General features: G+C 37.1%; 1 protein-coding gene across 1 annotated transcript; it reads right to left on the reverse strand.

The window, feature by feature from the left end:
* Window positions 1-4,564: 4,564 nt before the first annotated feature.
* PARVA (parvin alpha) lies at window positions 4,565-25,439 on the reverse strand. Its single transcript, XM_026087740.1, has 12 exons — window positions 25,354-25,439; window positions 25,184-25,254; window positions 24,410-24,512; window positions 22,019-22,159; window positions 19,866-19,981; window positions 14,273-14,331; window positions 13,206-13,225; window positions 11,615-11,676; window positions 10,868-10,936; window positions 9,091-9,192; window positions 8,209-8,281; window positions 4,565-5,140 (listed from the first exon to the last, which is right to left on the reverse strand). Exons 1-12 carry the CDS (start codon window positions 25,358-25,360, stop codon window positions 5,064-5,066), a joined length of 900 nt encoding a protein of 299 aa, XP_025943525.1. The 5' UTR covers window positions 25,361-25,439; the 3' UTR covers window positions 4,565-5,063.
* Between the last annotated feature and the right edge of the window lie 1,966 nt (window positions 25,440-27,405).

The raw sequence follows: 27,405 nt of genomic DNA on the forward strand, positions 1-27,405 counted from the left end.
AACATGTCATAATTTGGCCCAACAACAACATACAGTGTTGATTTTCAGGTGCATGTTTTATTGTGGATCATAACAAAGGTTTCAGGAAAAAGCATAGGAAAAAAATCAGTGATGGAGTGTCTCTTATTTACACAGTACATAAAATATATTTTGTGAAAGCTATTAACTCTGCAGCTGAAGGCAAGGCAGCTTAATTTTGATTAACCAGTATTTTCAGATACACACTTTAAGCAAATTTTGCAAGTCTTTATTGTGCATTGGTTTTTAATGAGTTTGATCTTGAGATTTAGAATCAAATATTTAAATGACACTAAAGTGTTGCAGTGTGTAATATTAAACAGAAAAAAATCTCTTACTATTTTAAATAGAAATAGGCACACAGAATATATCATCAAAATACAAAAGATTAGCCCTAGTAAATGTTTAATGACTCAAATCTCTTTGGAAAATCTGTGGATGCTGAAGTATGCATAATTTTAGTGTCACTATCTGCTTGTAACAGACTTTTTCGTGTGACACTTAAAATTAGTTTAAAATAATGTATTTTTTTTTAAGTTTCTACAAAGAATTTCTTCTGCCTTTAACTGTACATTAACTGTAAAGAGGAAACCCACACTAATTCTCATAGTAAAATGACAAAAGTCCGTTAGGTAACAGTGAAGAAAATCTTGCAAGAGATCTCCAAGGCACTGTTCTTTTTTTGAGTGCTTGTCAAACACACAGGCAATGCATGAAGACTGTTTTGATAGGACAAGAATAATAAAAAGTAGACCTAAAGCTAATATATAGTATATTAAATATAATATATATCTTTCTCTCTAATGAAATAAAACCTATCAGTTTTAGAAGCCATTCTGGTTTACAACATTGTCTTGGCATAAGGTGTTTGCTAAATTAGCCTGAAATACGACTTTAAAAACATAGTTCACAAAAACACGTACGAACAAAGGTCAACCAAGTAGCATTTATCTCAGTCAACGTAGTTTGCCTGAATGTAAACCATACCCAAATACTGTAACGCTCTGTAAAACAGAAGGGACCAAACGCTCTGTTGATGTCATGCCATTGATTTACATGGAGATATGCCAACAAGCAACTTGGTCCAGAGTCAACAGAAGTAGATTAGGACCTTATCCAGCATTTGCTGGTCCACTCAAGTGTCTGAACTTTGTGGCTGCAAGGGCTGCTGTTTCCCCTAAAACAGGGAGATATCTACAGACCATGAAATGGCTAAAACCAGGTATTCTGCAGTCATCCTTTTCAATAACAGACTTAGTGAGTCCATAACTCCCTCTCAACTATACAGCAAACCAGTTATGGGCTCAATATGTGTGTCTCAGGTAAAATTATGCAAGGATTCCTTTGACACCTTTTCCTGGGGCCTGTTCTTTATGGTGACTAAACGCCAGTGAGCTGGGAAAGAAATTTGAAAGGAGCTGACCTTAAGATACTAGGATTTTAGATAACTATTTTGACAATCTCTTTTTTGATGTACTACAAAAATCTGTAGCTCCTCTGAAAAAAACAATTGCATGTGGTTGACAATCTCCTGGGATCCGTCAACAGGCAGAGGATGCCTGTCTCCAGAGGTTGTCACCACACAGCTGCTATAGCAAATGGAYGGATTAGAAATCACAGAAGCAGAGAGAACCCTGTTCATTTGGCAGTTTTATAATGCCCTGATGGCAGAAATGTTTATTGTCTTTTTGACCTTCATGACAGGCTAATATTCCGCCAGTCTTCTGTGGGCTCAACAACCTGTGGGCCTCCATGAGACAGAACACCACAAAGAAGCACATTGGTTAGGTGGGTCAGACCCAGAGATCATCATGGGATCTTAAGGCAGTGGCCTGGACTCAAGCCATCTGGCTTTAAGAACCAAGCCAAAGCACGAAGAGAGCAGCCTCAAGATCAGAGGCTGCCTCTGTGGCCAGAGGAGAAACAGGCCTCTCCAGGTGACTGTTCAGATCTTATGTGGGCTAAATCCATTGATTTTGATAACATTTATAGTAATTATAAATAAGACCAAGATTGACCTGAAACTTAAACAACTTCTATCCTAACAGAAAGAGTGAGGCAAATTCTGCATTCAAACGTACATTCATACACACTGCTGTGTATCAAGAATAAAAGCATCCTAGGTGTCAGCAGAATTTGGTCCAGCTAGGATAACATTTCACTTCCCTGAAGGAAGCTGCTGGCCTACACTGAGTGTTGAAGAGCAAACTGTCTATAGTATTATTCTGTATTTCTATAATATACTATACCAAAGCAATAAATATTARATATAATCTGTATGTTAGTTTTTGTATTTATCTGATAGCTAGTTAAAACTGTACTGTCAAAAATATAAGCAGTGACCCACTCCTACATGGCAGCATGTACTACATTTAGTGTGCATGTGTTAAAACTATCACACGGGTTTATATTTAGATATGATACTCTTGTTTTTATAGCAGATTTTAGTTTACATGAATTCCTACCACAGGACAGATATTTGTGTAAAGGTTTGCATTTTGTTGAAATGTTGTATGGTTCTGCAAAATTGCACTTCAGCACAAGAATTTCACCATTTTGTCTCAGCTTTATGTTTTTTAAAGATGGAAAATGGAGTCTGACAGACTTCAGGATCTCCAGGTAATGTCATACCCATACAGTACAGGAATATGTATTTTCAGGTTCAAGCAAAAACCCAGTCTCACTGTTCCTAACCTCTTTCCTTTATATGAATAACTCTATTTAAAGAAGTGCACTCCTGAAAATGAGGACAATCAAAATATTTTGGCACTGCTGACGAGATGTGAAAAAGTATTTCAGCTGAGTATGATTTGCAGAAAAACCATCATACATTTGTTAATGAACTATTACAATTATTGCAGTCTAGGTTTGCAAGTGAACAACTTACATGCCAAACGTTAAAACGATCTGATATTGCTGCTGGGATATACACAAGATGTTCTGTCTCACAATTTGGTTAAAAAATGCTTGGCAAATTCCTATTGTCTAGCTTCTCCAAAAGATCAATAATATAATAGACTAATGAAAACATATACTCATTTTCATTGAGGTCAAAATGTCCAATCATTTACCTCTGTAAAAGGCAAATAATTGTTCTTTTTTGCAACTCTAACTCTGGAAATTCAGTTAAAAAAATATGGAGGGATCCAAACATTTTAATGAAGATATTTAGAATGCGTATAACAATACAGATATTGATTTCTGGGTTCAGTGAACATCCAGGCTTATTGTCCTTTGAATTAAATATTGACCTTTCTTTTGCAAAAGCTGATATTTACTTCTCAGGAGAATAATTTCTACAGCCCCCCCCCCACCCCAGCAGAAGTCAATATCAACTTATTATTTAACATCAGTTAGTGTTCACCAAAGACAGAATGTGATTACTTGTCTTCACTCTACACTAATGTTGTGCTAGAAATTATGCAGTAAAAATATACAACCCCCCAAAAATACCCTGAAAATTTGAAAAATATATGAACAAGGTCAAGAGCTGACAGATTACTTTCTCTTTCATCTATAGCAGTTCAACCAAAGTTGGATGACTATTCAAAAGTCTCCTTCCTGCACTAAACGGCCCAAAGATTTCTGAACAGTCCAGTAATTTCTGCTTAAGGACTTTTTCCCTTACTGTGTAACTCAGGTACCCAAGAATCTGCGGTTGGAGGAGAGCACTTCTTTCAGAAAGGTATCTAATACTAGCATCAAGACCTCTAGCAAATGATTAACTTACTCCTCAACTTATGACAGTGTAGCTTCTGATGATTTACACTCAGGTCAGGCAGTCTCTATCAGCTTCTTTATGGAAACATGACTGGTGCTTGTTATTAGTCTGATGGAAGAATCAGTTCCCATTTCTCTTCTGTGTCTTTGTTAAAACTAAAACCAAAAAGATCACAGCTTATACTTGGTCAAGAACAGAACAAAAGTACTCCTTTTAGCTACTTAAAATGATCAAAGAAGCTTACACTTTAACAGAGTCTTTGCAGATGGGAGTAGTTTTTTTAGTAGACCTAAAAGCAGTGTTTTTGTATCTGAAATGCTACAGGAATGTTTCTGGAAAGTAAATCTTATTTTTTTGTGTTGGATATTATGCAGCAATATACATTCATCWTAAAATCAACCAAAGGGACAGATTCTAAATCCCATTTAGTAATAAATCTAAACTTACAACCTGGTAATCCTGTGTTTCAACTACTAATAAGGAAAAGAGGCCACTCTTTTACTTTCTAACACTATGCCAATAATACAAACATTATAAGGAAACTGCATTATAGAGGTTTTCTTTCCTGAAATGTGTACTTCGCAGAAAAGATCTCTTCATTGAACAAAATCAAGTGAACAATCTGCAAAGTGTGCTTATGCTGAATGCTCAATAATATATATTTAAAGCAGAGCATCACATAATAGTAAGTCTGAAGGAATGAGTAGCCACTTCAGTTTGTACCCATAAAATTCAGGCCTAACAGCACTGGAAATACAAATTAATCAGGTTAAGTGCTTGAGAAAGCCCTTTCTTATTAGCTGTGATGTGAACAATAGTATTTAACTCTTTCTCCCTGTGCATATTTCTCACAAATAGAATGCAACCATCTTACCATGGATAGAAAATATCATTTTCTCCCTTTCTCTCCTCCCCAGATTAGAAAAAAAATATATGTAAAAAATATTAAAACAGATACTCAAAACAGAAACTTCCTATGATTGGCTTCAAAGCCTGATCTGAATTAAAGTTATTAAGTCTTTTTGGTTGTCTTTTTACCTACTACAGAACAGTGTGAAGACCGAGAGATTATTGAGACATGAATTCTCCCAGATGATACCCAGATAGATTCCTCTAAAGCTTTTTCTTCATAATTTAGATCAGTTTTACACAGTCTTAGTTTTAAATCTACTATGAAAATACTAGCACAAGAATAATCAATTAAAAATTCTTGAGATAAATGGTTTAGTTCCTTTTAGGATAAAGATGCACAGGAATACTGATGAAAAACATGCTAGCAATGATGCTTTCTTTGTTCTCTCCTTTGCTGTCCCAAATCAATTCTTCACTCCACATTCCTGTATTTGGTAAACAAATTGTACAGTACTCTCAGTGTAGACTTCAAGTCACAATTTACAATATCTAGAAAAAAGACAGGGAAAAACGTATTAGTAACTCCATATGCCCAATACATTTGCAGATAAAGTGTCCATTTTCTCTCCCTTTCCTTGCTCAGATGCATATTCATAAAGATTACAATCACAAAGATAGTAAGAAGGAGGAGAAATATAGAGGACAGTTTTTAAACTGACAACTCAACCATAAGCTTTTCAACCACTTTTAGTTAAGGATACAAATGACTGTTAGTATTGAAGCAGAAATGTAACCAAGGTTTAGATGCCTACAGGAGATAAACTGTACCTAGGATTACATATATCTACAAAACTGAATCTTCAGTCGATTGTGGCTGAAAGGTAATGGTTTTGAAAAATCAGCAGGCAGCAACCAGTGAAATTATTCTCATAAGTAAGGATTGCAGGGCATGGCCCATTCTGGGCTATGACTTCCTTTTTTAGGCCTTATTTCAGCAAGATACTTAGAGGCAAGGTTAGGTTTTCTAAAGGATCTGAAGAAGTGCAAGTGCCCCGGAAGATACTTCTGAAAATGCTTTACGTTAGCTGATGTACATGGCTGAATCAGTCCTTAGACACTCAATATCTAAAGTAAAGGATTTATGTGAAACAAAAAGCTAATGAATACCTGCTGTTTCCAAGAGAAGTTGTTGAGAAAGTCAATATTATTTCACAAGAAATCTATAAAACAAACTGACATGAACTATTGCAAGAGYGTATGTTAGTGCTTCAAGGGATATTCACACCATCTCAAATAGGGGCTTTGAATTGCCATCAGAAAGGCTTCATCTCTCTCTCGGCTGTACAGGAACTTAAATCTCTTATTTTGGTCTTTGGAATTGACCACGAAGGTGTGAAGCAGATGGTGTGCAAGTACTCCTAGTATCTTTGGAGCCTGCAAGTAAACCTAGTAAACTGTACAATTACCAAATAGTTTTGCCATTATGTTTATCTACACTGATGTCTTCTCCCAGATCATGCTGGGGTTATACTTTGAAGAACCAATCTAATCAAAACTATGCATGGCATCCCAAGGTATGCAAACTGTGAAGGGCTAAAGGTATTAGTTATATGGCAAGTTGACATCCATGGGCAATGTAAGCCATTATAAAAATGTTTCATTTCCACAGGGAGAAACAATGAAACCTAGATTTTAAGAATGGGACTATGCACAGTCATGAAATGAGCAGGTGGGTTTTGTGGCTCTTGATACATCAGTTCAAAACCACTTGATGATAAAATGAAAACAAAATGCCAAAGCTACAGGAAGGGCATATTGCCCCACAACATCTTGCTATACCCTGCAATACTGTTTGTACACATCTAAGGAAGTTTCCTCTTTCTTGCCAGTAGCAAGTCACACAACTCCCTCATTTCCTAATAGATAAATTTGACAGTTTTTGCAAGGTTACCATAAGATTCCACTATGAAAACAGAATTCCACAGAAAGGGCTAAACTAAAAAGAAGCATACTCCCAAAGAAAGAAATACATGTTCAACAAACATGTATAACATTTTACTGGTTGCAATTTTGAAAAGGAGAAACTTAAGTTTGGCTTTGACGTACATGTTTCAAGAAGTCATCCAAAAAAGCTCAAACTGCAAATGAATTCATTATAGACTCAGTAGATTAATGTTCTGGCCATTTTTAAAATGAAAGGTCACAGAAAGCTTTTTAAAACCTTTTCAAATATATTGCAAATAATCCAAATAAACTGTTGACCTCATAAAAATCATCAGTTTTCATACTCAGTTATTTAACCACATTCTTTTTTGTACTAAATATGTTTTTCATATTCTGAAGCACTTTTCAGTGTTTTTTTCCTCAAGAACCCTCAGAGAAACAGCATAGGAATTTAAAGAGTATTTAGCATACGCATTTAGAGTAAGATCCTTTTCAATACTCTTTTGCTCACTGGAAATTTTAAGTATGGGCATTATGCCCAATGTAACAACACATAAAACAGATGTGTTTTTCCATTCACATTGGGCAGGAAGTTTCATATTAAGCATTTCAATAATTGCACAAGAAATGTCTTATATATGCTGAAATATCCTTATGGCTTGATTTATATTGGAAAAATTAGCTGTCCCCTAGAGCAATAAATACCTGAAAAATTAAATGCCATAAGAATTTTAAACCTCCATGGGGAGTAAGGGATCACAGATACTCTCTGTTTTACTTGGATCCCTAGATTTCACTATTTCCCCCTTCTCTCTTTGACTATTCCAAACATAAAAGTTAGTGATACAGTCACCATTGATGTAGTTAAAACAGGGTTGTGGATAAGAGCTCAAGCCATCAAAAGAAGTGAAAAAGTAGGCTGGGTAGATCCAAATTAAAGACATAGGCAGTGCAGGCTCAATCCTGAGACATGGTCACACCAGGCTTGGGTTTCTTGTTTTTGTTTTGTTTTGTTTTTAAAGTGTGTCTGCTGCTGTTATGATTTGGAGGTTGGGAGGGATGGAAAAGGAACAGAACAGCACAGAACTTGATTCAATGATGTGTGCCTGAATCTCCAGAGAGCCCTTAGGATTAGGAGTAAAACTTTGAGCATTAGCTTATGTTGATAACATATTTCTTACAAGTCCTCAGGGACTGACAATCAAGTCAATATCATGGTAGGAAAGGCCTGTGTGCACGGTAGAAGGTGAATCTGCAATAGGTCTTGAAAACTCATATATATATTAATTATTACGGCAATCAGGGGAAGCCCAGCTATTAATCCTGTTGGGAAGAGTGGAGCAGAAGTGGCAAGTCCAGTTCCTGTATGGTGAGAAGTGATAATTTCTCATGAGATGAACCACAAGAGTGCCCCATACATAACATGGTGAGTCAGGGTCCTATATTCAGTGTTTAGTCAAACAAATCCTACCCCGGCCATTCAAGACAGGAAGCCTTGCAACATTTGAAGAAGCATATCAGCCTTCTAAAACACTGAGCACTTCAAAATGTATCTTGCCTTTCTCTGTTGGATTGCCCTTTAACCTTCATTTTATTCTGCCATAACCCCATGAGATAAGATCTAGATTCACCCCAAAGTTTTAAGGAGATAGAAAAAAAAGTGGAATAGATACCTTCTGGTCTTGGCTTTGGTTTTTCCAACCCACCATCCTGCATTAGTTCAAATGCAAAGGATACATTAAGAACCTAGTAATATAATAAAGGTAGTCATTATTATCAACTATATACAATACAGTCTAAATTGTCAGAACAAGCTGTGTTTAAAGCTACAGACCCAGATACTTGGGAGGAGAAAGTAAACAGGGCTCAATATATAAATGGAAGATCTGGTCCATGGAATCTGGACAAATCATTGTGGATTGTCTTCTTTTTTTGGGGGTGGTGAAGGTGGTTTCAGAAATACAAAATAAATTGAAAAATAACACATGAATTAGTATTTCTCATAGATAAATTATTTAAAAATAAGAATAATCTGCCTCCCCCAAGTTTAAAAATTGGAACATGATCGCTCATGTGGTGCTCTTGTTTTGAACAGGCCTATTATCTGGATAGCAACAGAGGTTAGGGTAATGGTTGATCTTAAAATGATACAGAGTATGTATATGACTTCATGCTTCCAAATAACATGAAACCTTTCAAAGTCAAATTCTTGAATTTTGGGCTCAAAAAATCTTTTTTTTTCCTGTCATCAATTCATGTGTATAATTCCTTATGCACTTACCAAACAGTAAGTCTGGCTCGATGACAGCATCACACAATGGCTGCCAAAATTAGTTAATACTTTCTAGACACCCCATAATTAATATAATTTCCCCTTTATTCTGGGGAAGCATTAACACTGAGATCTTAAAAATGCTTGGAAATGATTACCAGTACAGTCCTCTTTTGATTTTAGCTATTTACACCAAACTTACACAGGAAAGTTTGTATTGTCCCTGTACTGCTGGACGTTTGTTTCTTTATTTGTTTTCAACAGAAAAATGAAATCCAATTACCTTTTGTTCAAAACTATCAGGAGTCAAGAAAAAGCTGTGCAGAGGAACAAAATAGCCTTCAAGGAGACCCATTAGCAGGACTAAGTACACACCATCTGCAAACTGTAAAAAAGACATTTCTCAGTACACTGTCTGAATGAACATCTTGTTGCTTTGCTTAATGCACAAAATATATATTGTCTAATTCAGAAAAGTCAACAAACTACCAATACAAATATTTTAAACTTCAACAAAAAGATCTCAGCTAACCCCACATACCTTTTATTTAGTTAGTACATTGTGTTGTGCCCTCATGAAAACTGACCTCACGCTAAAATACACATGAAGAACAAAGTTCCTGGAAAGACAGGTGGTCAGAGGGTTTCATCTACACCCTTGCTTTCATTTATATCCTGTTTGCTTAGTTGTGGGGAATCAGAACAGCCACCTTTCCAGCCATCAAATAGCATGCATTCCCTGAGGTGAGAAAAGCAGAATGACGGTGCAGTTTCGCAACTGCACTGAAATTCAGTATGTTGAAGGAAATAAGGGGACAAAGAACCATGTTCTCTCAAGTACTCCAAGCCTGTGTGAATCTAATTTTCAGTATATGCAATTACAAATGGAAGATAACTAATTGCTATGATGCATGCTCAGTTCAATCTAAAAAATAGCAACATCCATGGATATTTTGTAAACAGCATCTCACTCTTTTACTATGGCATCAGGTCTGCCAGTGCACTGAGAAATCCTCACAATCCAACTCTGTTTATCTATTTCTTTAGGTTATCTGAAGCAACTCATCATCCCCCTGAAGTAGTTCATTTTCTCTCTACCGATGGAAATACAATCAATCTCTCATCTTAGCGAATGCTGTTTTGGATGAATGATTAAGGGGTTTCTAGGCACATCTGAATATGTTTTTTCCAAAAGTAAACAATACAATAAGCAGGCAGAGTGAATACCTTTCTGAAAGACCCTGCACATTCCTTCCATCTAAATCTTAATTGTACCTTTGAAAAATCTCTTTATATTGGATGGATAGCTATTCAAATAAACCAAAGGTTCTTAATAATATGAATAAAGACATAAAATAAAGCCTGTCTTGAAGACACCTGGGGTTTTTTTTTTTTTTGATAGGGCCGATACCATCCTTCCTGTCTGATCTTGTAATTTTCTTACGATAACTGCTGCATTTGTTCACATGGGGATGTATTAATACAGCAGGGTGTAAGTTATTTCTTTTAGCTCCTTTCCAGCCAATTTAGCAACTGAGAACAAGAAAGAAGACCATATACCAAATTATTTTTGTGGTGAAATCAAGCCTGCAGCCCAGCTGTACAGCTACCTATACACTTGAGTAGCTTTAGTCTCATGAACATATCTCACTGAATAGTCATTGTAATCCCATGAGATTACTTGCTTCTGTAAAGGTAGGCAGGAAACAACTGCTCAACTTGAAGTTGGACCAAACCAAGTGCACAGAGTTCTTTCCCGACCAAAACTGGCACAAGTTCTTCTTACAGCACTTAGCAGCATAAAGAAGTAGCATCTGTTAATTATGCTAATGGAAGTACAAAACTGTTTTAGAGTAATGCAGCTGTCCTTATGATTTCTCTGCTTAATAGGTGAGGTTTTCTTCTTGTGAACTTACTCAGAATTAAAGGATTTCCAGTTGAAATAACAACTTAGAACCCAATCAGCAGTAATTCAATGAAATTTCTGGATAAAGGTGGGGGCATAGCGTGTAACACAGTGCAACTATCCCTCCCCTTTAACAAAGGCTATAAAATCCTACCTGGGTCTCCAGTTCAGTGACCTCCAAATTCAATTTATTGAGATGCTTGTTCACAAATGTGATGAGAGTCTGAAACATGAGAACAAGTTAGTCAGGGCCTACTTAGTAGGGTAGCAGTTCCATGGAGTACAAACTCCAGTCAGAAGAGAACCTGCACAAGCAAAGAGGCTGCAGTACAATTTTGAAAAACTGAAATGTGATATTAAAAAAATCAATTTTTTCAAGAATGAAGAGCAGAAATGTAATAAACATGATGCAAATAAATAAAAAACATATTGTTAAAAAATAATTCTTCAAAAAAGCTTGTAGCAGACTGTAGAGAACTAGGTAATTGGACTCCACTCAAATCTGACAGCAGCCAAAATGCTCAAGGTCAGACCCCTGGCAGTTGTAAACTGGATACCTCTTTGGAATCAGTAAACTAAATCTACCAGTTGAGTTCTATTCAGCATACATTATATGAGAACTTCTTTATGATGGAAACTTTGACAACTACATCTTGTTCTGTGTTCCAAAGTTAAGTTCATGCTGCTAAACATAGTAAAAAGTAACATTATAATCATGGATAAGGTATTTTCATTTTCAGCCTAAAGCATAATTGTATTTAACGTATGCAAACCATGTCAACATATATTCTACATACACTACATATATATATACACACACACGTAAATATGCACACACAAAGCATGCACATGTGCATGGACATGCACACATTACATATTTTAGAAATAAAAAGCTTCTAACCTTTTTCACAACGTTGAGCTTGTCTGGAGCATGGTCAAATAAAGTGTCAAATGCATCTCGTTCTGAAAAACATTTAGAGATGTTAATATACTGAGCAGCAGTTGTCTGACTGCATAATAAACACTTATTAAAGAGCACAATTGTTGAAGACAGAGTCAGCAAAAGGTTTCAATATACTCTTTGTATTCCAAGTACTATATATTTTGCACATTTCTCTCTTGCTATAAGCTGTTATTAACTTATTCTCTATTATTTGCAGAAAGCATCATTTTCCAGTAGGATTTGGAATACCTAATAACCCTGTTTCTCAAAAATTAACAAAGAAAAGTATCTTTATACATAAAACCTTGCACAGCCAGATACAGGGAGCTAAGAAACCAAATAATTTTCTGCAGAAGACCATGAGTTTACTTCTAGAGTCACAACATCTGGAGAGGAAATTTTTCCCTGTGGGCCACAGTATGCATGTAATGATGAGCTGACTGCATTTGTGGTTAGCTATACTGTATTATTAACCACCTCAAGCAAGCTTTTGATTTCACAACTGCAATATGATCTTTGGGTAGATGGTTTGGGGCCATTTCGATATGCACTTTAGGACATATCAGCAGGACAGCTGGTCAGGCGACCTAGGGTAGGACCGCTACAGTAGTACTATGTCCATCTTCTAGAGAGGAAAAAAAAAAAAGAGCGAGCAAGCCTGAATCTTTTCTGTGCAATTTCCATTTGGACAGTCTCCTGAGTGATACAGAATGACTCCACAAAAAGCTACATTCATATTCGTCAAAAAAAAATACTAGAATAGATCCAAAGGCATCTGTAGAAGATAGACATTACACAAAGCAAGACTCTGCTCAGGGACGGCAGGGGAAAAGGTGTCATGCATGCAGTCTTTTAAATTAGCTGTAAGACAGCTATTGCAATGAAATAATTAGCAAATGCTAAATTCTTGGTGGGATTCTGCCTAAGTTCCTCAGACAAATGTTTTCTGTTGGCCAGGCATTTAGCCAGGCTCAGTACTAGCCAATAAGAAGTACTAGGCATGGGAACTTGTACTGAATTTAGATCTGCTGAATAATGATCCAAACTCAATATGGTGTAAGCAGGTAATGTATGCAAGAATGGCAACAAGTTCACCAGCTGGTTTATCATAAGATCATTTTGTATTATGTTGGGAACTTGTGACCATTAATACTATTACAGTAATGTTCTAGAGGTTAAACCACAAAGCAAGCGCCTGTAAATTAAATCGTGCTGAAAAGCACTAAAATATGTTTTAGAGATGGCAAGACTGGTTTTGATGCTTTTTCCTTTTGTTAACCACCACAAGAGTCTGCAGTGTATATATATGTGTATATATATATGTGTGTGTGTGTGTGTGTGTATTTTTATATATTTATATATACATATACATATATATAAAAAATATATAAATACACACACACACACGCACACACACTGTATTTATGTATATGCCAGGGCAAACAGAAATCATCTGCTTCCTTGCAGTTTGATCAAAGTGTCTACCTGTACCAGAACTAATGTATACTTTGGCTGCCTGAAGAAAAAGATAATAATCAAATGAACTTACCATGCCTTCCTGATAATGCCCTACAAAAAAAAAGCAAAACATAGTTATATATAATTCACTTACATACATTGTGCTGCTAAAGAAAACAGCACATGTGGCCATATCTTTGGCTTGGTGAAAACTGGACTAGATCCATGGAATTAAGAGAACATTCATCAAGTTGCTCTAACTGAGAATCTGAATTGGTCTCGAGTCAGTCAGCATAATATCTCTTGGCTTCACTAAAGTCTCATGGTGAGATCAGATCTCAGATTTCCTACTACTGAACCAAATCAACACACCTTGCCTACGTGAAGAAGGCTTTTTCATGTTTATTTTATAACAACTTTTTTCTTTTCATTAAAGATGCTGTTACCACATCAACTGCAACACAATTCCACCCAAAACAATGCTTGGACTAGGTTCTGAAGAACTGCAGTGTTTTGCTCTGCTTGATACCTCATATAAATATTAAATCCGTAAAGATTAATAAGAAGTCAATCATCTGGACTCTCTCCATTCTATTAAAAACTAGGATATTCCACTATTGCTTTCTGTTGGCTTTGAGTAACTTTTCCTCTATAGATTGTCCAGTGAGATGGTATGTACAGGGCTTACTACTGTCACTTTACATCTCCAAAGTCCAAATGGCTAACAAAATATTAATTGTGTTATATTCCTTTCTGAAATAATCTAGTTGTTCGTTATCAAATAAATATCAACATAAAAGAATAAGACACATCTTTCTGGTTTGTTTGAAGGACTTTTGAATACAATACTGTGTTTATGTTATTTGAAATGTCGCAAAATAAATTTCTTTCCATATAGAAATTTTGTATGTCTTTACTGCCTTCTCATTTATCCCGGTCTCTTGCTTTTAGTTCCCCAGCTCTGCACTTCCCCACCCTTTTTTATTTTTAGAAGCATGTTTGCAGCTCTTGCAAAGGCTAAAATATAATAATCACTGGCTGATGCATCATCTTCCCTGGAACCCCAATACCAAAATCTAAATATCAGCAAATGGTTGAATTTCTGAGACACATCTGTGTTCAATTACTGAACTGCTGGCAAGAGTGGTGTTGACATACTCAGTGTTACCAGTTATTTCCTCTTGGATTTGTCGAGACTGGAGGATTCCTTCTCGTTTCTGGAAAAAATAAAAAGTGACATTTTTCTCAGTAAAGTTTAATGCTTTGAGTACTGTAAAATTTATTTGTGATCTACACGTCATCTGATAAGAAACTTGCAAAATAAGAACTTTTTTTTTCAAACTTACTGCAATATATTATTTCACCTTGCAAATATTTCAGAAAACTCTATTGTACAATAAGAAACTTGAAACTCCACCTGTACAAGGAAGTATTTCTTTCCATTGTTCTTAACTGACTTTTCTTTCAAAGGCCCCAATTCAGCAAGACATCTGAAACACCTAAGCACATATGTAAGTATTTTAGTAGAGGTATGTCTTGGTGAGTTGAACTAAGCCTTGTATTTCAATGAACAGCAAGGCAGATGGTGCCAAGGCTTCATCTTTGGCAAATTCTCCCTCCCCCCACCCCTAGCTATCTGTTCTTTCTGCCCTGTTCATGCACTTTCTTTTCTGCCTCAGCAATTTCCTTTTTTGACTTCTCTCCACATAAAGGGCTAAATTGGTTGTGAAGGAAAACCAAAATGGAAGATAATCCATTCACAGCCTGATCCAGACCCCAGCCATGTTGGTGGTAATATATCCACTGACACCAATGCCCTTTTGATACCAGAAGCCTCTTGTATGTGAAGGTTAGTGGCCTGTGCCTAGAAGCAGTACACAAAATAGCAGAAGCCAACTCGAATGGTCACCATTTGAGTCAGCTGGAAAATGAAGGAGTTGAAGCATTTGACATTGCTTCCAGCGTGCTGATCACAGTCATCTGCTGGTGGTGTACCTACTGCACATATGTTTTGCCTCTGTGTGTGTTCTCTCTGTTAATTCTGCTCACTGGAATTAGTCAAATTTTGCAATACAAAGAGAATAGTCAGGCAAATGCTGACGACTGCATGTAAAGTCTAGACATTAGGCAATTATTCAAGATTCTTCACTCCTTGTCATACAAGAAAATGAGAAAAATAAATTTATGCTGGTCCTAGACTTGCCTTCTACATGGAAAAGAGAAAAAGAAAATAACCTTTTGGAAAAGTCCTTAATGCAAACAACTTTTTCTATAAAAAGGGAGGTAAGAGACCAGATGGCTCCTTCTCCAGCAATGAGGCACATGAACTGGGGCTGTTGTATTTTCCTGCCTTCGTGAAGATAACACGTCCCTCCAGCAGAGGCAGTCCTGGGTTTAGAGGTGCATGATGGGCTGACAATTTGGCCTGGCTCAATCTATTACTTCTATACTACATCAATAAAATATATGAGGATCAAACTTACTTTCTATAGGAAAGCCATATGGCACCTTTGGGTCACTCACTCCAGACTGGCACTGGAGTTATCCAAACTGTCCTTTCAGCTAAATGATAATCTGGGGGGTTTTCCCTCTACATTTGTTAAAAGCCTGTTACTAAATAACTTGCATATTGTTAAATATGCATTCAGGGAGGAGCTTTAAACACTATGAAGACAGAGTGGAATCCAGAGTTACATACTAAAAGAGGGAGCGGCTGTTTCAGCAGAGTGGCTGCTGACACCTTTTCCCTCACACACCTTTAAAGTTTAACGAAAAACTGCATCATTTAGGGCTATCTTCATCTCCACCTTCTGCAGACAACAACAAGCATTTGCTCTCAGAGTTACGATCTAGTTCATGCTAACTCAAGTTAAAATTACTTTTTTTTTCCCTTTGCTCCAGGGTGAAAGGAAACTTTTATTGACTCCTGATGATGAGTCTGATGTGCTGATGATGCACTGTGCAGAAAAAGCCCTGTCCCTCTACTTTTCTAGAGGGGATTAGCACCATAGCAGTGGCAACTGTTCTTCTCAGTGCAACAATCTGCTGATATGGGAGAAGAAAAAGGTTTCTAATACTCCGCCTTCCCTCTGCAAACAAGGAATGTGGCCTAAAACATTCTCTAGTATTGTTAAAGAGCAAACATTTTACTTCTTGATAATCCGGTATTAATATCAATGGGAATTCTGCACGTCAATCCTACTGTCATTGACAGAAAAAGACAAAACATCAAGCCCTAGTTTTATGCTTGGCATCTGATCACCACCATTAATGGAATTTCCACATTGCCCAAATAGCACATTCATCCACTGGACACTTATTTGATCAGCATGTATCAAGAGTGACTTTCCTATGCTTCTGATTTGTAACAAGAATGGTGAAAAAGTCCCAACGACAACCACCAGAGAATGGACGTCAGAAAYACTAGTCTAAACACCCTTTCTGCTGCTTCCTATACATCCTTTGCACTTTAAAAACACTGTCTCAAAACTGACCCCAACACTGATGTCACTTGTTTTAATGTCACTTGAAGCTTGTTTTAAATTAGACACAATATTCCCCCAAATCCAAAGAAATGCTACTGAGGAGTGAAAGACTGTCCAGAGATGTTCCTTAGAGATAACAAGTGGCTATAAGTGAAATAACAAATGATAAAAATAAGCACCTAGTGTCTTAAGTTCACTGAGAAATGAGGCATGAAACAACAGATTTTCTTTTAAAAAGAAAGCCTGGATACTCATTCCAGTGTCCACAGAAGACTGTATTTGGGTAGGCTCGCCACTATTCCCCCTGTAGCTGAGAGAGTCCATTAAAGGCAATGCAAGGTCTTCCTAATCACTTCTCGTTTTCATTTGGTGACTGCCCCTAGCACAAAATGATACACCTGAAAGCTGGGTAATACGTGTGGAAATGGGAAGCGCATTGGCAGTTTTCTGCAACAGGCGGCCAGCTGTTTAAGTTTCCACACAAAGTCCCACTCATAAAAAAATCCCTCCCACTGATTGAATAGGTATGTATTGTTGCGATCCATTTAGTCTGGTGAACCATGTTTTATAATTGCCCACCAAGATGAAAAGCAGAAGCATTCAGGAAGTCCAAAGAACAAATACATTTGTCACAGACTCAAAAAAAATCTCCTGGGAACCTGGAGGCAACGCTATTCAAAACTATTTCAGACCTTCCCAGAACTTCCAGAGAGACAGTGTGCCCAGTGCTCTCAGATAAAGCTTGGGAGGTATACCTTTTTTCTGCTCCCATTAATTTCCTAGCCTTCCTTTACAGTAGTTAGTGCACTTAAGAAATGCTGTTCCAGTGCTCAAAATATGCTAAAGCCATTTTGGCTGCTCTGCAAATGCACAAGAATTATTATGCGCTCTCACCCCCAGTTCTAGCACACAAGCAAATTATTATTTAAGCATTTGTGTATGGTACAAAAAATAAAAAAAAAAAAACAAGAGGCAAAATGATGGCAAGATCCAGCTCTCCATAAAAGTTCTCATTGGTTTCAGTAGAAATGATCAAATAGAGCCCAGGCTCTGTTCAAAGTTTTTTATTCTGTCAGTATAGAAGGAAAGCAAAGTAATATAACAAAATAACCACAAAAGGTCCAAGTATCACAATTTTTCCCAAATCAGCTTATAACCCAGACTTCATATGACTCTCATGGTTAACTGCTTTTGTACAAAACAGCCAAAAGAAACATAAGCTTTCATAAGAACCATGTTGGTTACCTGTTGGGCATGAAATACGTTTCAGAAATATCTTTGTTTCTGTTTCAATAAACTATATCCAGCCAACATGGCAACCCTCACATTTTATGTGTTTCTAAATCTGACAAAATTATGAAATGCATTAAGGTAGTCTTCCTGTACTTTGCTCTTTGATTTCTCTCCCTCTACTATGCACTCTATCTTTATCAAATCATATACAGGAGAATTTAAAACCAGATACCACATAGTCTATTGAACTTCCCTAGGCAAGATCTTATTTTACAGACTATATCAGGCAGGGTTTGGAACATCAGACTTGCAAGCTTAAAAAGTAAATTAGGCTTTTGGTCCTGCTGATTGTTGATTAAAACTTTCATTGAGTTCAAAGAGTACGTGATGAATAATATAGAACCAGTCCCACAGGATATGAAAGACAGATTAAAAAAAAAAACCACTCTTTAAAATAAAAATTTTCTCAGACACAATTACAATAAGAATACTGTCCCCCAACCTCAGTTAATGGGAATCAGCATAGCCTTGGAGTTCCAATGATTGGCTTTCATCAAGGATCTGGGTCTGCAGGGCGAAATCTTCTGCAACATAACTTAGATTTTATTCTGGTGCAACTGCTTTCTCTGCAATACACTGGCGCCTGAGCTACAGCTGTGTAGCTAAGAGGCAAACAGTGAGCCAGATTCTCCCACTACTTATTGTTTTTAAATTAGTTTATCTTTACTGATTTCAGTGGATTTGCTGTTGAACTACATTAGCCTATTAAACAAGAAGAGAATTATGTCCATTGATTTCAATGGGAATTTTGTCTGGACATAGGGAGAGACAGCAGAATGCAAGATGTGATTTTTTTTTTTTTTTTTTAATGTACGCATTCTTCTTTTTGTTTAGCTTCTTTTCCCAAAGATGCCCTGACTGCTGTACTCTTGACTTCTTAGGCTGATTTTGGTAGAACTTGGAGAAAAACAAGTGTGATTAATATATTTACAATATCCAAAAGAAACTGCTTGGAAATTATTTTCATCTGAAGCCTTAGACAAATTAAGTGCAGATTTGCTGGGGTTCTCTTTCGTCCTATGTGGACAAACCCACCAAGCGGAATTTGAGAGTAAATGAATTGAATATCAGGCTTCAGCAATACATCTAGGAGACAGAGATTCTCCTTCAAATTTTTCCCACAGCAAATTACCTAATTCCAAAACTTGTCTGATGCGAACGCTGGAAAGCAGTGGTTAGTTTCTGAGTTCTGTCCCACAGATTTTCAATCATGTACAACCTGAGTAATAGCTCTTAGCACCAGACACTTCAGGGCTACTTTGGTTAAAAGACAAAAGTGGACAAGAAAATAAAGAGTTGCAGTGTGAAAAATAACGGTAGAGTTAGTTACAGTGTGAAAAATGAAGGCAGAGTTAGCTGGAGAGAAAGAAAACCAAATTAAATGGGAAGAGGACAAACAAGATAAAGCAAACACAAATCCAACTGAAAGAAAAACGACAAACAGAATAACATGAAGAGTTTGAATGGATGAGACTCTAATAAGGAGACTGACTGGCAAAAAAATGTAGTTGATGCATTTTTTGCATGCTTATGAGAAAGCCAACACTGTAATCAGACTAAATTAGCATGCATAAGGCTGAAAAAGAACATTTAGTCACCTAACATGAATCTGAATGTAATAAACAGTGACAATTCATCACTCAGGGCCAAGGATAATTTGAATCTCCACACAAGTGAGAAGACCGTCAAAAATAGAAAAAATAATAATTCTAGAGATCATACTGGCTGATAAATAAATACATTCCAACAATAACAATGCTTCATATATTTTTAATGTCAGAGTCTGGCCACTTCTCTATCAAAAAAAGATATTCTGAGCCACAGCTTAAACTAGGAAAGCACTTCTGCCTTTTTCTAGTTGAAGCATTTCAGCAGACAAGACATAAAYGTGTGTTTCTTGTCAGCCAAAAAGATACACATGCATGCATGAGCAAACACAAACTCTGCCAGGAGCTGCTTAACACCTCTCTTACCTGCACAACAACCACCTGAATGGACACATGATCTGGGAGTCTGATTGGAGCTCGAAAATACTGTGATAATGCAACCAGAAGATGAAGTATTGCTACAAGGCTTTTAGCATGAACAGCTGAAACAGATGATTAAAAGCACAAGTTACAAATTGCAAAATAACTAGGGCAAATATTTTTGCTTTTCAGGATGCAGGGGGTTATAGGACTCTCATCCTCTTGCTGCCTGGAGCCAGAGGGCATTTTTAAGGCACCTCTCCTTTATGCGTCTCCTCCGGCTCAGCGGGTCATGTGGATGCAGTTCACTGAGTAGTATGTGTCAGTACCACAGTGGTAGCTTTTGCAACATGTCTGGATGCCTTAGGTTTGTGTAGAGGGAAATCTAAACCTAATCCAAAAGCCAAATTTCACGAACGGCAGCTTAAAGTGCTGTCTATGCAGTCTCCTTGCTGTTCCTTTATTCCCTTTATTTCAGTAAGGATTTATGGACTATCAGAAAGATATTTTCATATTCATAACATGCACTTATTCGTTTTTAAGTGTCACAATGTCTGCACAATGATAAACGAGCCTATTTTGGCAGAAGCCTTAAGCAATAACTTACTAAACTCAATGACTCAAACATTCCTCATGAAGTTGTTATAGTTCTTGTTATTGAAGCTTTTTCACAGCAGGTTTCATATGGGTAGTTAACACTAACACGACTTACAAGATATCAAAAGCCATTCTGTGGGAAATCTTTAATCAAGTATCAAACCACTGGCATAAAAGTGAATCTTATTTCTGATTTTTAGTACTTCCTTTCTTTTCTTCCCCCCCCTTTTTTTAAATTTTCTTTATTTATAGACCTTCCAAAAGAAGTTTTCTGAAAAAATGTTTGATAGGTACAGTATGGTTCACTTATGCTTTTTGTACACAAAGTAACCAATAACTACTACTTTACTTCACTCGTAAAGCAGCAAGATTCACTAATATAACCTTTTTCTTCATTTTCCAGTCCAAGTCTCAACTATGCAGTGGAGATTTCTCCACCTACCCATACCCATAAAATGCGGCATTGCTTGCAAATTTTGCTGGGTCAGGGATGAGGTGCTTCAGCAGAACACTACAAAGATGTCTGTCTGCCTAGCATCAGTGTGTGCTACAGCTGGCTCCAGCTGCTGCTCTTTCTTTAGCTTTAGCTAAATTTTAGCTCTCAAACACATGTAAAACATTAAACTAAAACTAGAAGTTAAATTGTCAGGCCCCTCCAAACACCCTACATCCAGCTGCACAACAGAGAATGGAAAAAAAAAATGGGGGGAGATTGGAGAGAGAAGGGGACAGAAAACTCAGTGGGACCACATGAAGGGGAAAGTCAGCCATGCCTAAAGTTCACTCTTCCTCCCTGGAGCTATTTCTCTCCCTGTCACAGATTTGTTGTGAACAGAACATCTGATACAAAACAGCCCAGGTCAAGACAGGTAGAGTAGATGGAGAATAACTGTTATATTCTGTTCAAAGTATTCACCAGTGTCAAATGATTCTGAAGCAGACTGAAGAGGCTTATTTTCTAAAAGGGTTGACAACCTACTTCCCACAACACATTTCCACTAAGATAACTCCTGCTGTGCTACTGATGGCCTTTCTATGTAGATATTGCTATGTTCATTGTTAATACAGTAAAACAGGAAGGGTGAAGTCCTGACCTTGATGAGAATTTTTTAATCAAATTAGTGGTTCAGATTTCATCCTAAACAATCAGAAATATCATTCATACGTATGCTGCACATCTTATACAAAAGAGGAGTCTCTGGACCTTTCCTTCAGCCCACCTACTACATTTATGCAACTACTTGCTCCCTTCAGCAAACCAATTAAGCAACAGAAAACTTAATCTGGTATTCACTCAGATTTAAGAACAGAAATACTGTATTTTGATAGCCCCTGAAAAGGCAGCGGTTTATTCACATTGGAGGTCGAGCAGCAGTAGAGAACGTAGACTGCATTGCATCCGTTCTCCTGTTCTTCTTACCTCCCTCTACCATAGAGCAGTTCCTACCAYAAATACCAGGTTTCAGTCTCCCCTTAGCATCAGATATTTAAGAATTCCAGGTAGTACCTATAAGCTCTTGGCTGTCAACAAATGAGAACAGCGTAGAAAACATGCGACTTACAGTCAACATTCCACCTGATGCTTCTTGGAGGGAGTTTAAGGGTTTCATTGATCTTTTCAAGAACTGTCTGTAGCTTCTGTTTCTGAGCAATTTCAGACTGAGTAACTTCAGCAACATTCAGCTTCTCACTTTCAAGTTTCTCTGTGTGATAACAGAAGAAAAAAAGCAGCCAGTTGACTCCATGAGAAACACGAATTCCATGCACCCAGACATATATTCAGGAGATATTAGACATTCTAGTTTTAAAATTATCTGGTCTCTCAGCCTTTCCTTCCAGAGTCACTTTCCCCTGCACTTCTGAACTCCTAAAGATACAGTCCACATTTTCCCTTTATTTCCCCATTGTCAGGGGAAAGGCAAAGTATTAATGAAAGCCACACTACTGGCTAATAAAGATCTATTGCAACTCCCTTTAGGGAACATCAAACTAGAAGGTAAGGCCCATTACTTCTACTACTACTGGATAAAGTGTATTCTCTATGTTAGTGGCCTGTACAGCAGACTATCAAACCTGAAAGAGACTTTAAGATTTGTTTCACCAGTTCCACTCTTACTGCTTCTCCCTCAGTCTCCAGAGATTTACAGACTTGGCCCACCTGTGATAAAAGTGAAGTGATACCACATTTATATAGGTGAAAGATGCACCCAATAAATGCAAACAAATATTTTTGGAGGTTTGAAAGCAACCAAAACCTTGGACAAATTTTTTCTATGAAACAATAGCCCTTGTCTGCACTCAAAATTTGCAATTTTATGAACTGGTTTATTAATAATGGATACAGATTGCTGGGCTTATATAAATACGGTTTAGCTTGTTTTAAACAGATTTAAGCAAAATCAGTAAAAGTCTGGTGTGAACTGTGTCTACACAGTATACTCTAATGGTTTAAACATATCAATCAAAAGGAAATGACTTTGTTAAACTACTGACAGTGTGAGCATGAACAAGGTTTCAATTAACTGAAGATAGATTAAGATGTGCAAAATGGAAATGGGTAACCCACCTGAACATGAAAAAAAGTAAAAGTGATGTTTGTCCTAACTCAAGAGTACCAGTACTCTGCTCCATGGATTTAACAGAGATGTGAGTCAAAAGATAAACAAGCTCCATGATTATTACCAAGAAAGCCAATGGTTGCTAATGTTTTTGTGTAACTGTCAGGAACCTCACAACCATTAATAGTAAGTGAAGAAAATTTAGCAATAGAGCCTCCCTGATAACAACACAAAATAAAACACTTTGTCTCCTATGAATTTACTTCTACAAAAGAATATATTATTAAGCTTTGTAAGAGTTGATCTTGTTCTCAAAGTCAACTGAATATCTTCCCAAACATAGTGAGGCTGAGTTACTAGCATATGAATGCTGCCTAAGAGGCTGCTGCCTCTGAGGGTTTCTTGTACCTGCACAGAGATCAGCCTGTGCATGGTCTCACAACAAGACAGAAGTCTTTAGTTAGCATAATTCCCTGATCCACAGGGAATTAAGGGTAAAGATTCCACTGAAATCTGTTATTACTGGATCAGTATACTCAAGAGTCAAGCTGTTATCTAATGTGCATTTTTTTCAGTTTTGTGTGAAGTCATTGGAGGTCTGCCCATGAGAATCAAATTGCTCTGTCTGGGCCATATCCATTTTATCACAATATATTCAACAGTTTAGCCGTTCATAGAGGGAAACACTCTATATAGCCTTTATTGGAAGCGCTCACATGATGTTTCAAGATTTGTTTAAGACACTGAAAAGAAATTTACTGGAAACTTTATGAGCTGTAATAACTAAGAAAGTGGCTTCCAAGCCAACAGTTAAAAATCACATGCCAGCTCTGCATTAACAGTCTCTTTTCTCTATTTGTTTCTCAGCTGAAGCTCAGTTTGCAGTCCACTGGGCATCATTACCTCAGTAATGTTAAGGGCCAGACATCAAATCAGAAAAATTCCAACTTTCCAGAGGAACTTCAAGATGTGAATAAACTAGTATGGAACCAGCACAGATTAAAAACATCCACCATTGTACTTAAAATACCCTTACTTTCAAACTTACTTTCCACTTGTAACATAGTTACGTTTGTACAGCACATATGCAGATAATAAATTTAATTGGAGTGGATACTGCTGCCAAGACAAGAACCCTCCCTCTCTAGCACCCCAGGTAGGCTTTATGCTGTTCTCATCAACTACAGAGCACCACACATTGCACTGTAGTTATAAAGACTGTGCTTCCTCTACGCTGCAGCATACAGCCTATTGCTCAAGAGTCTCATAATACAATGCTATTTTTACATCACTTAGGAGTCTTGGTATCATCTTACACTTACGCCACTAAGTAGGAACAAGTGATCCACTTACTGACAAAGTGCCCCAACAGCATGCATATATATTTTTTCTTACCAAATAATTTCTGCAATACTTGTCCATCATACAGGTCTTCAGCCAAGTCTTTCACAATAATCCTCTCTCCTACCAACACATCATTAATCCAGTCAATTAATACCTATATGGGAAACACAAGTTTGGCAGGATTATATACTGTTCATTTGCAATTTAAAACATCATTTTGTACAACGATGAAAATACTCAGCAAAAATAATATCAAAGCTGCAATGGTTCAAAACACAATCAGTCTGAAATGCCATCAGACGAAATTAGGAAGGACTTAGGTTTACAAGGAGGTAAGAAATACATGCTGATTGCACTCAGACACCACTTTGACTCTTCCAAGGTAGCTGAGTGAATGTAACACAAAGTCTAGACGAATACAGCACTGAGGCAGTGCTTTCTTAAGTGAAACTTGTCCTTTTATTTCAGTAGTATATTAATATTTTATTGGGAGGCAAAATGTGCTGAGGTCATTTCTAATGAAGCTTCTTGCAAAGTCCCAAAACCAAGAATCAAAAAGAGTAAGAGGGAAATCAGTGTAAATTTAGACCGGGAACAGGATGGGACTAAAAACCAGGACTCAGTATTTTAATCCAAATCATTAGTCTCTATGTGCTTTATCTAAAGATACTGCAAAAAATGATGTGCCCATTTCACTGGGATGTATGCACCATGGGGTTTCATTTAATTAATGTCTAAGTGCTTTGAAGTGTTCAAATGAAAGAGTCAGGGACGACATTAAAAATAGTTTCACTTTCTTGAAAGTGTTTACATGCTTCTCATTACCTTCATTAGTTCTTGTAATTTTGGGTCACTTCTGGAATTTGGATCAACCATTGTTCGGACTTCATTTTCCTCTGGAAGGTTTAAAAGACAGATATTAGAAACTATTAGAGGCATAACACTTTATTTTACATCAAGCTTTTACATTAAGATGTAAAATTGTTATGAATTACCTAGCATAGTGTCCTCAGGGTCTAGTTCGAATGGAATTGGACTGAGAGGTAAGTTAATAGCATTTATTCCTTCTTCCTGTAATTCAGATACTAGGAAATAAAAAAGAGCTTGGTCAAATTTCAATTCAATTTTACTTACTATTTCACTCTTGCTAAAAATAGCATTAATTGTATTAATTTCTTTATAGGAACATGACTGTTAGATAAGCCACTGAGCATAATTACAGCAATAAAATATAGCTAACAAAAATGGGAGGCCCAGTCAAACAAATCTTTACTTGTACATGTAGCTTTTGCATGGGTAATGGTACTGAAATCAATACAATTTCCTCCAAGCTTTTTCAGGATAAGGCCCATTATTTCTCAAATTTTAAAATGCTCACTCACATTTTAATGGTCTTGACATTTAAAAACTGAATCATTTTAGCTGAAGGAAACAATTACTCCTCTCAGCTATGTCACCCAGGCTCTGAAGGTGCTTCAAGTTTGGCTACTTAAGATGACCTGGGTCTATCTGTACATCTGCATAGGAGCTGCCAGACTGACAATTTAAGATTGAAGGTGAAGCCACAGCACCCTGTGCTCCAGGATGCTGCTCCCTCCATTATTAAAATCATTGTTGGTTTTATTATCCTCTTGATTTTTTGTCAGAGACCAGTTGGAACAGACTGTGGGTTGCTTCCAGTGGGTGCCCTTGAGTTTTCCTTGGCAGAAACCATGGCAGCAGGACACAGATAATGAATCCTCAAAAGTACTGCCTCTGTGTGGAGTCCAAACACCTGCCGGGAGAGAACCTGGACATGGGAGCAGGGAAGTAATCCAAAATCCCATCGTTTGGACATGCCCACAATTGTCAGGAAATATGGCTAAGAACTCACCTGAAGTCCCCTCATGCTACAAAAAGCAACATCTTTGTGATGCATGCTCTAGGGGCAGTAGGAACAGAGAGATCCAGAGAAGAAGCATAAAATTAATCCTGCCACTGTTCTGTACTGTACAGGTTCTCTGCCTGCTACGGTTTAGAGCAACTTCATTCACGCCTCCAGGTGACCCCAATTTTAACAGGTTGCAAAGACAAAACAATGCCTGCACTGCCCAAACAGATCTCTGTAACAGAAGAGAATAAACACAAACAAGCCAATACACTAACCCTATAGTTATGGACACTACTCAGCACTGTGCAGGGCGGGTACCTGCTTCGGTGATCAGCCAGATTTGTAGCTGCTTTGTAACCAAGGAGTCAGTATAAATCTGATTTACAGAACCAGGAAAGAGGCTCACTGTCTTTTGAATGACAAACAATGTTGTTTTGACCACTCATTTTCCAGTGTACAGACTTTCAAAAGAACTGGTCATTAAAACACCTGTTATTTAAACTTAAATAACTTAATGAACTGAAATCCATGGTTTACCGGTACATGCAGATTCACCAGCTAACATTTCAGATTCACTACCTGAAACTGACCAACCTTCCTCAGTTTAATTTGAAAATGACTCAAAAAAAATTAGGTTCAGAGAAAACAAAAAAGTAGAAAGTGACAGCAGAGATCCTGTGTTTTGTTCCTAGCCCTATGACTGCCTTGTAATTTAGCTTTTAGAAAACTGTTTTATCTCTCTGTCTTAACCTCTTGTGTGCAATAAAAATAGCTCAGTTTCACATGGATGCTGTGACAATTAGTTAGTTGGTGTGGTAACAGTACTTAAAACTTTCCAGATATTTTCTATGCTTTGTGAAATGCTCTGCCAGATGAAATGCCTATGCACATTTTAAGAGTCTGTGTAGCAGTACTCATGAATCTATGCAAGATTCATAGCAATAATGGCTGTTAGAATGCTTATTGCTTTTAATAGTGCAAAAACAACTTTGAAAAGTCCACTACCTTCCATACTAACTTCACTCCATACACTCATCCTGCTTATGTATCTGTAAAATACAAATACTGAGCAGCTCTAAAGAGCAATAAAATAACGTTGACAATAATAGTTCCCTGGATTGCTGTATATCCTCTAAAACTGAAGGCTGAAAGCAATGGACCAAATTAATCCCTCATG

Source organism: Apteryx rowi, unplaced genomic scaffold (assembly GCF_003343035.1).
Source record: "Apteryx rowi isolate R43461 unplaced genomic scaffold, aptRow1 scaffold_73, whole genome shotgun sequence".
Classification (NCBI taxonomy): domain Eukaryota; kingdom Metazoa; phylum Chordata; class Aves; order Apterygiformes; family Apterygidae; genus Apteryx; species Apteryx rowi.

Excerpts from the sequence above, each read along its gene's own strand:
- PARVA (XM_026087740.1), bottom strand. Across the intron at positions 19,982-22,018 it reads CATCAGGTGGAATGTTGACT|CTGTTCATGCTAAAAGCCTT; the intron begins GTAAGTCGCATG and ends CATCTGTTTCAG. Across the intron at positions 10,937-11,614 it reads AGCTCAACGTTGTGAAAAAG|ACTCTCATCACATTTGTGAA; the intron begins GTTAGAAGCTTT and ends CTCATGTTTCAG.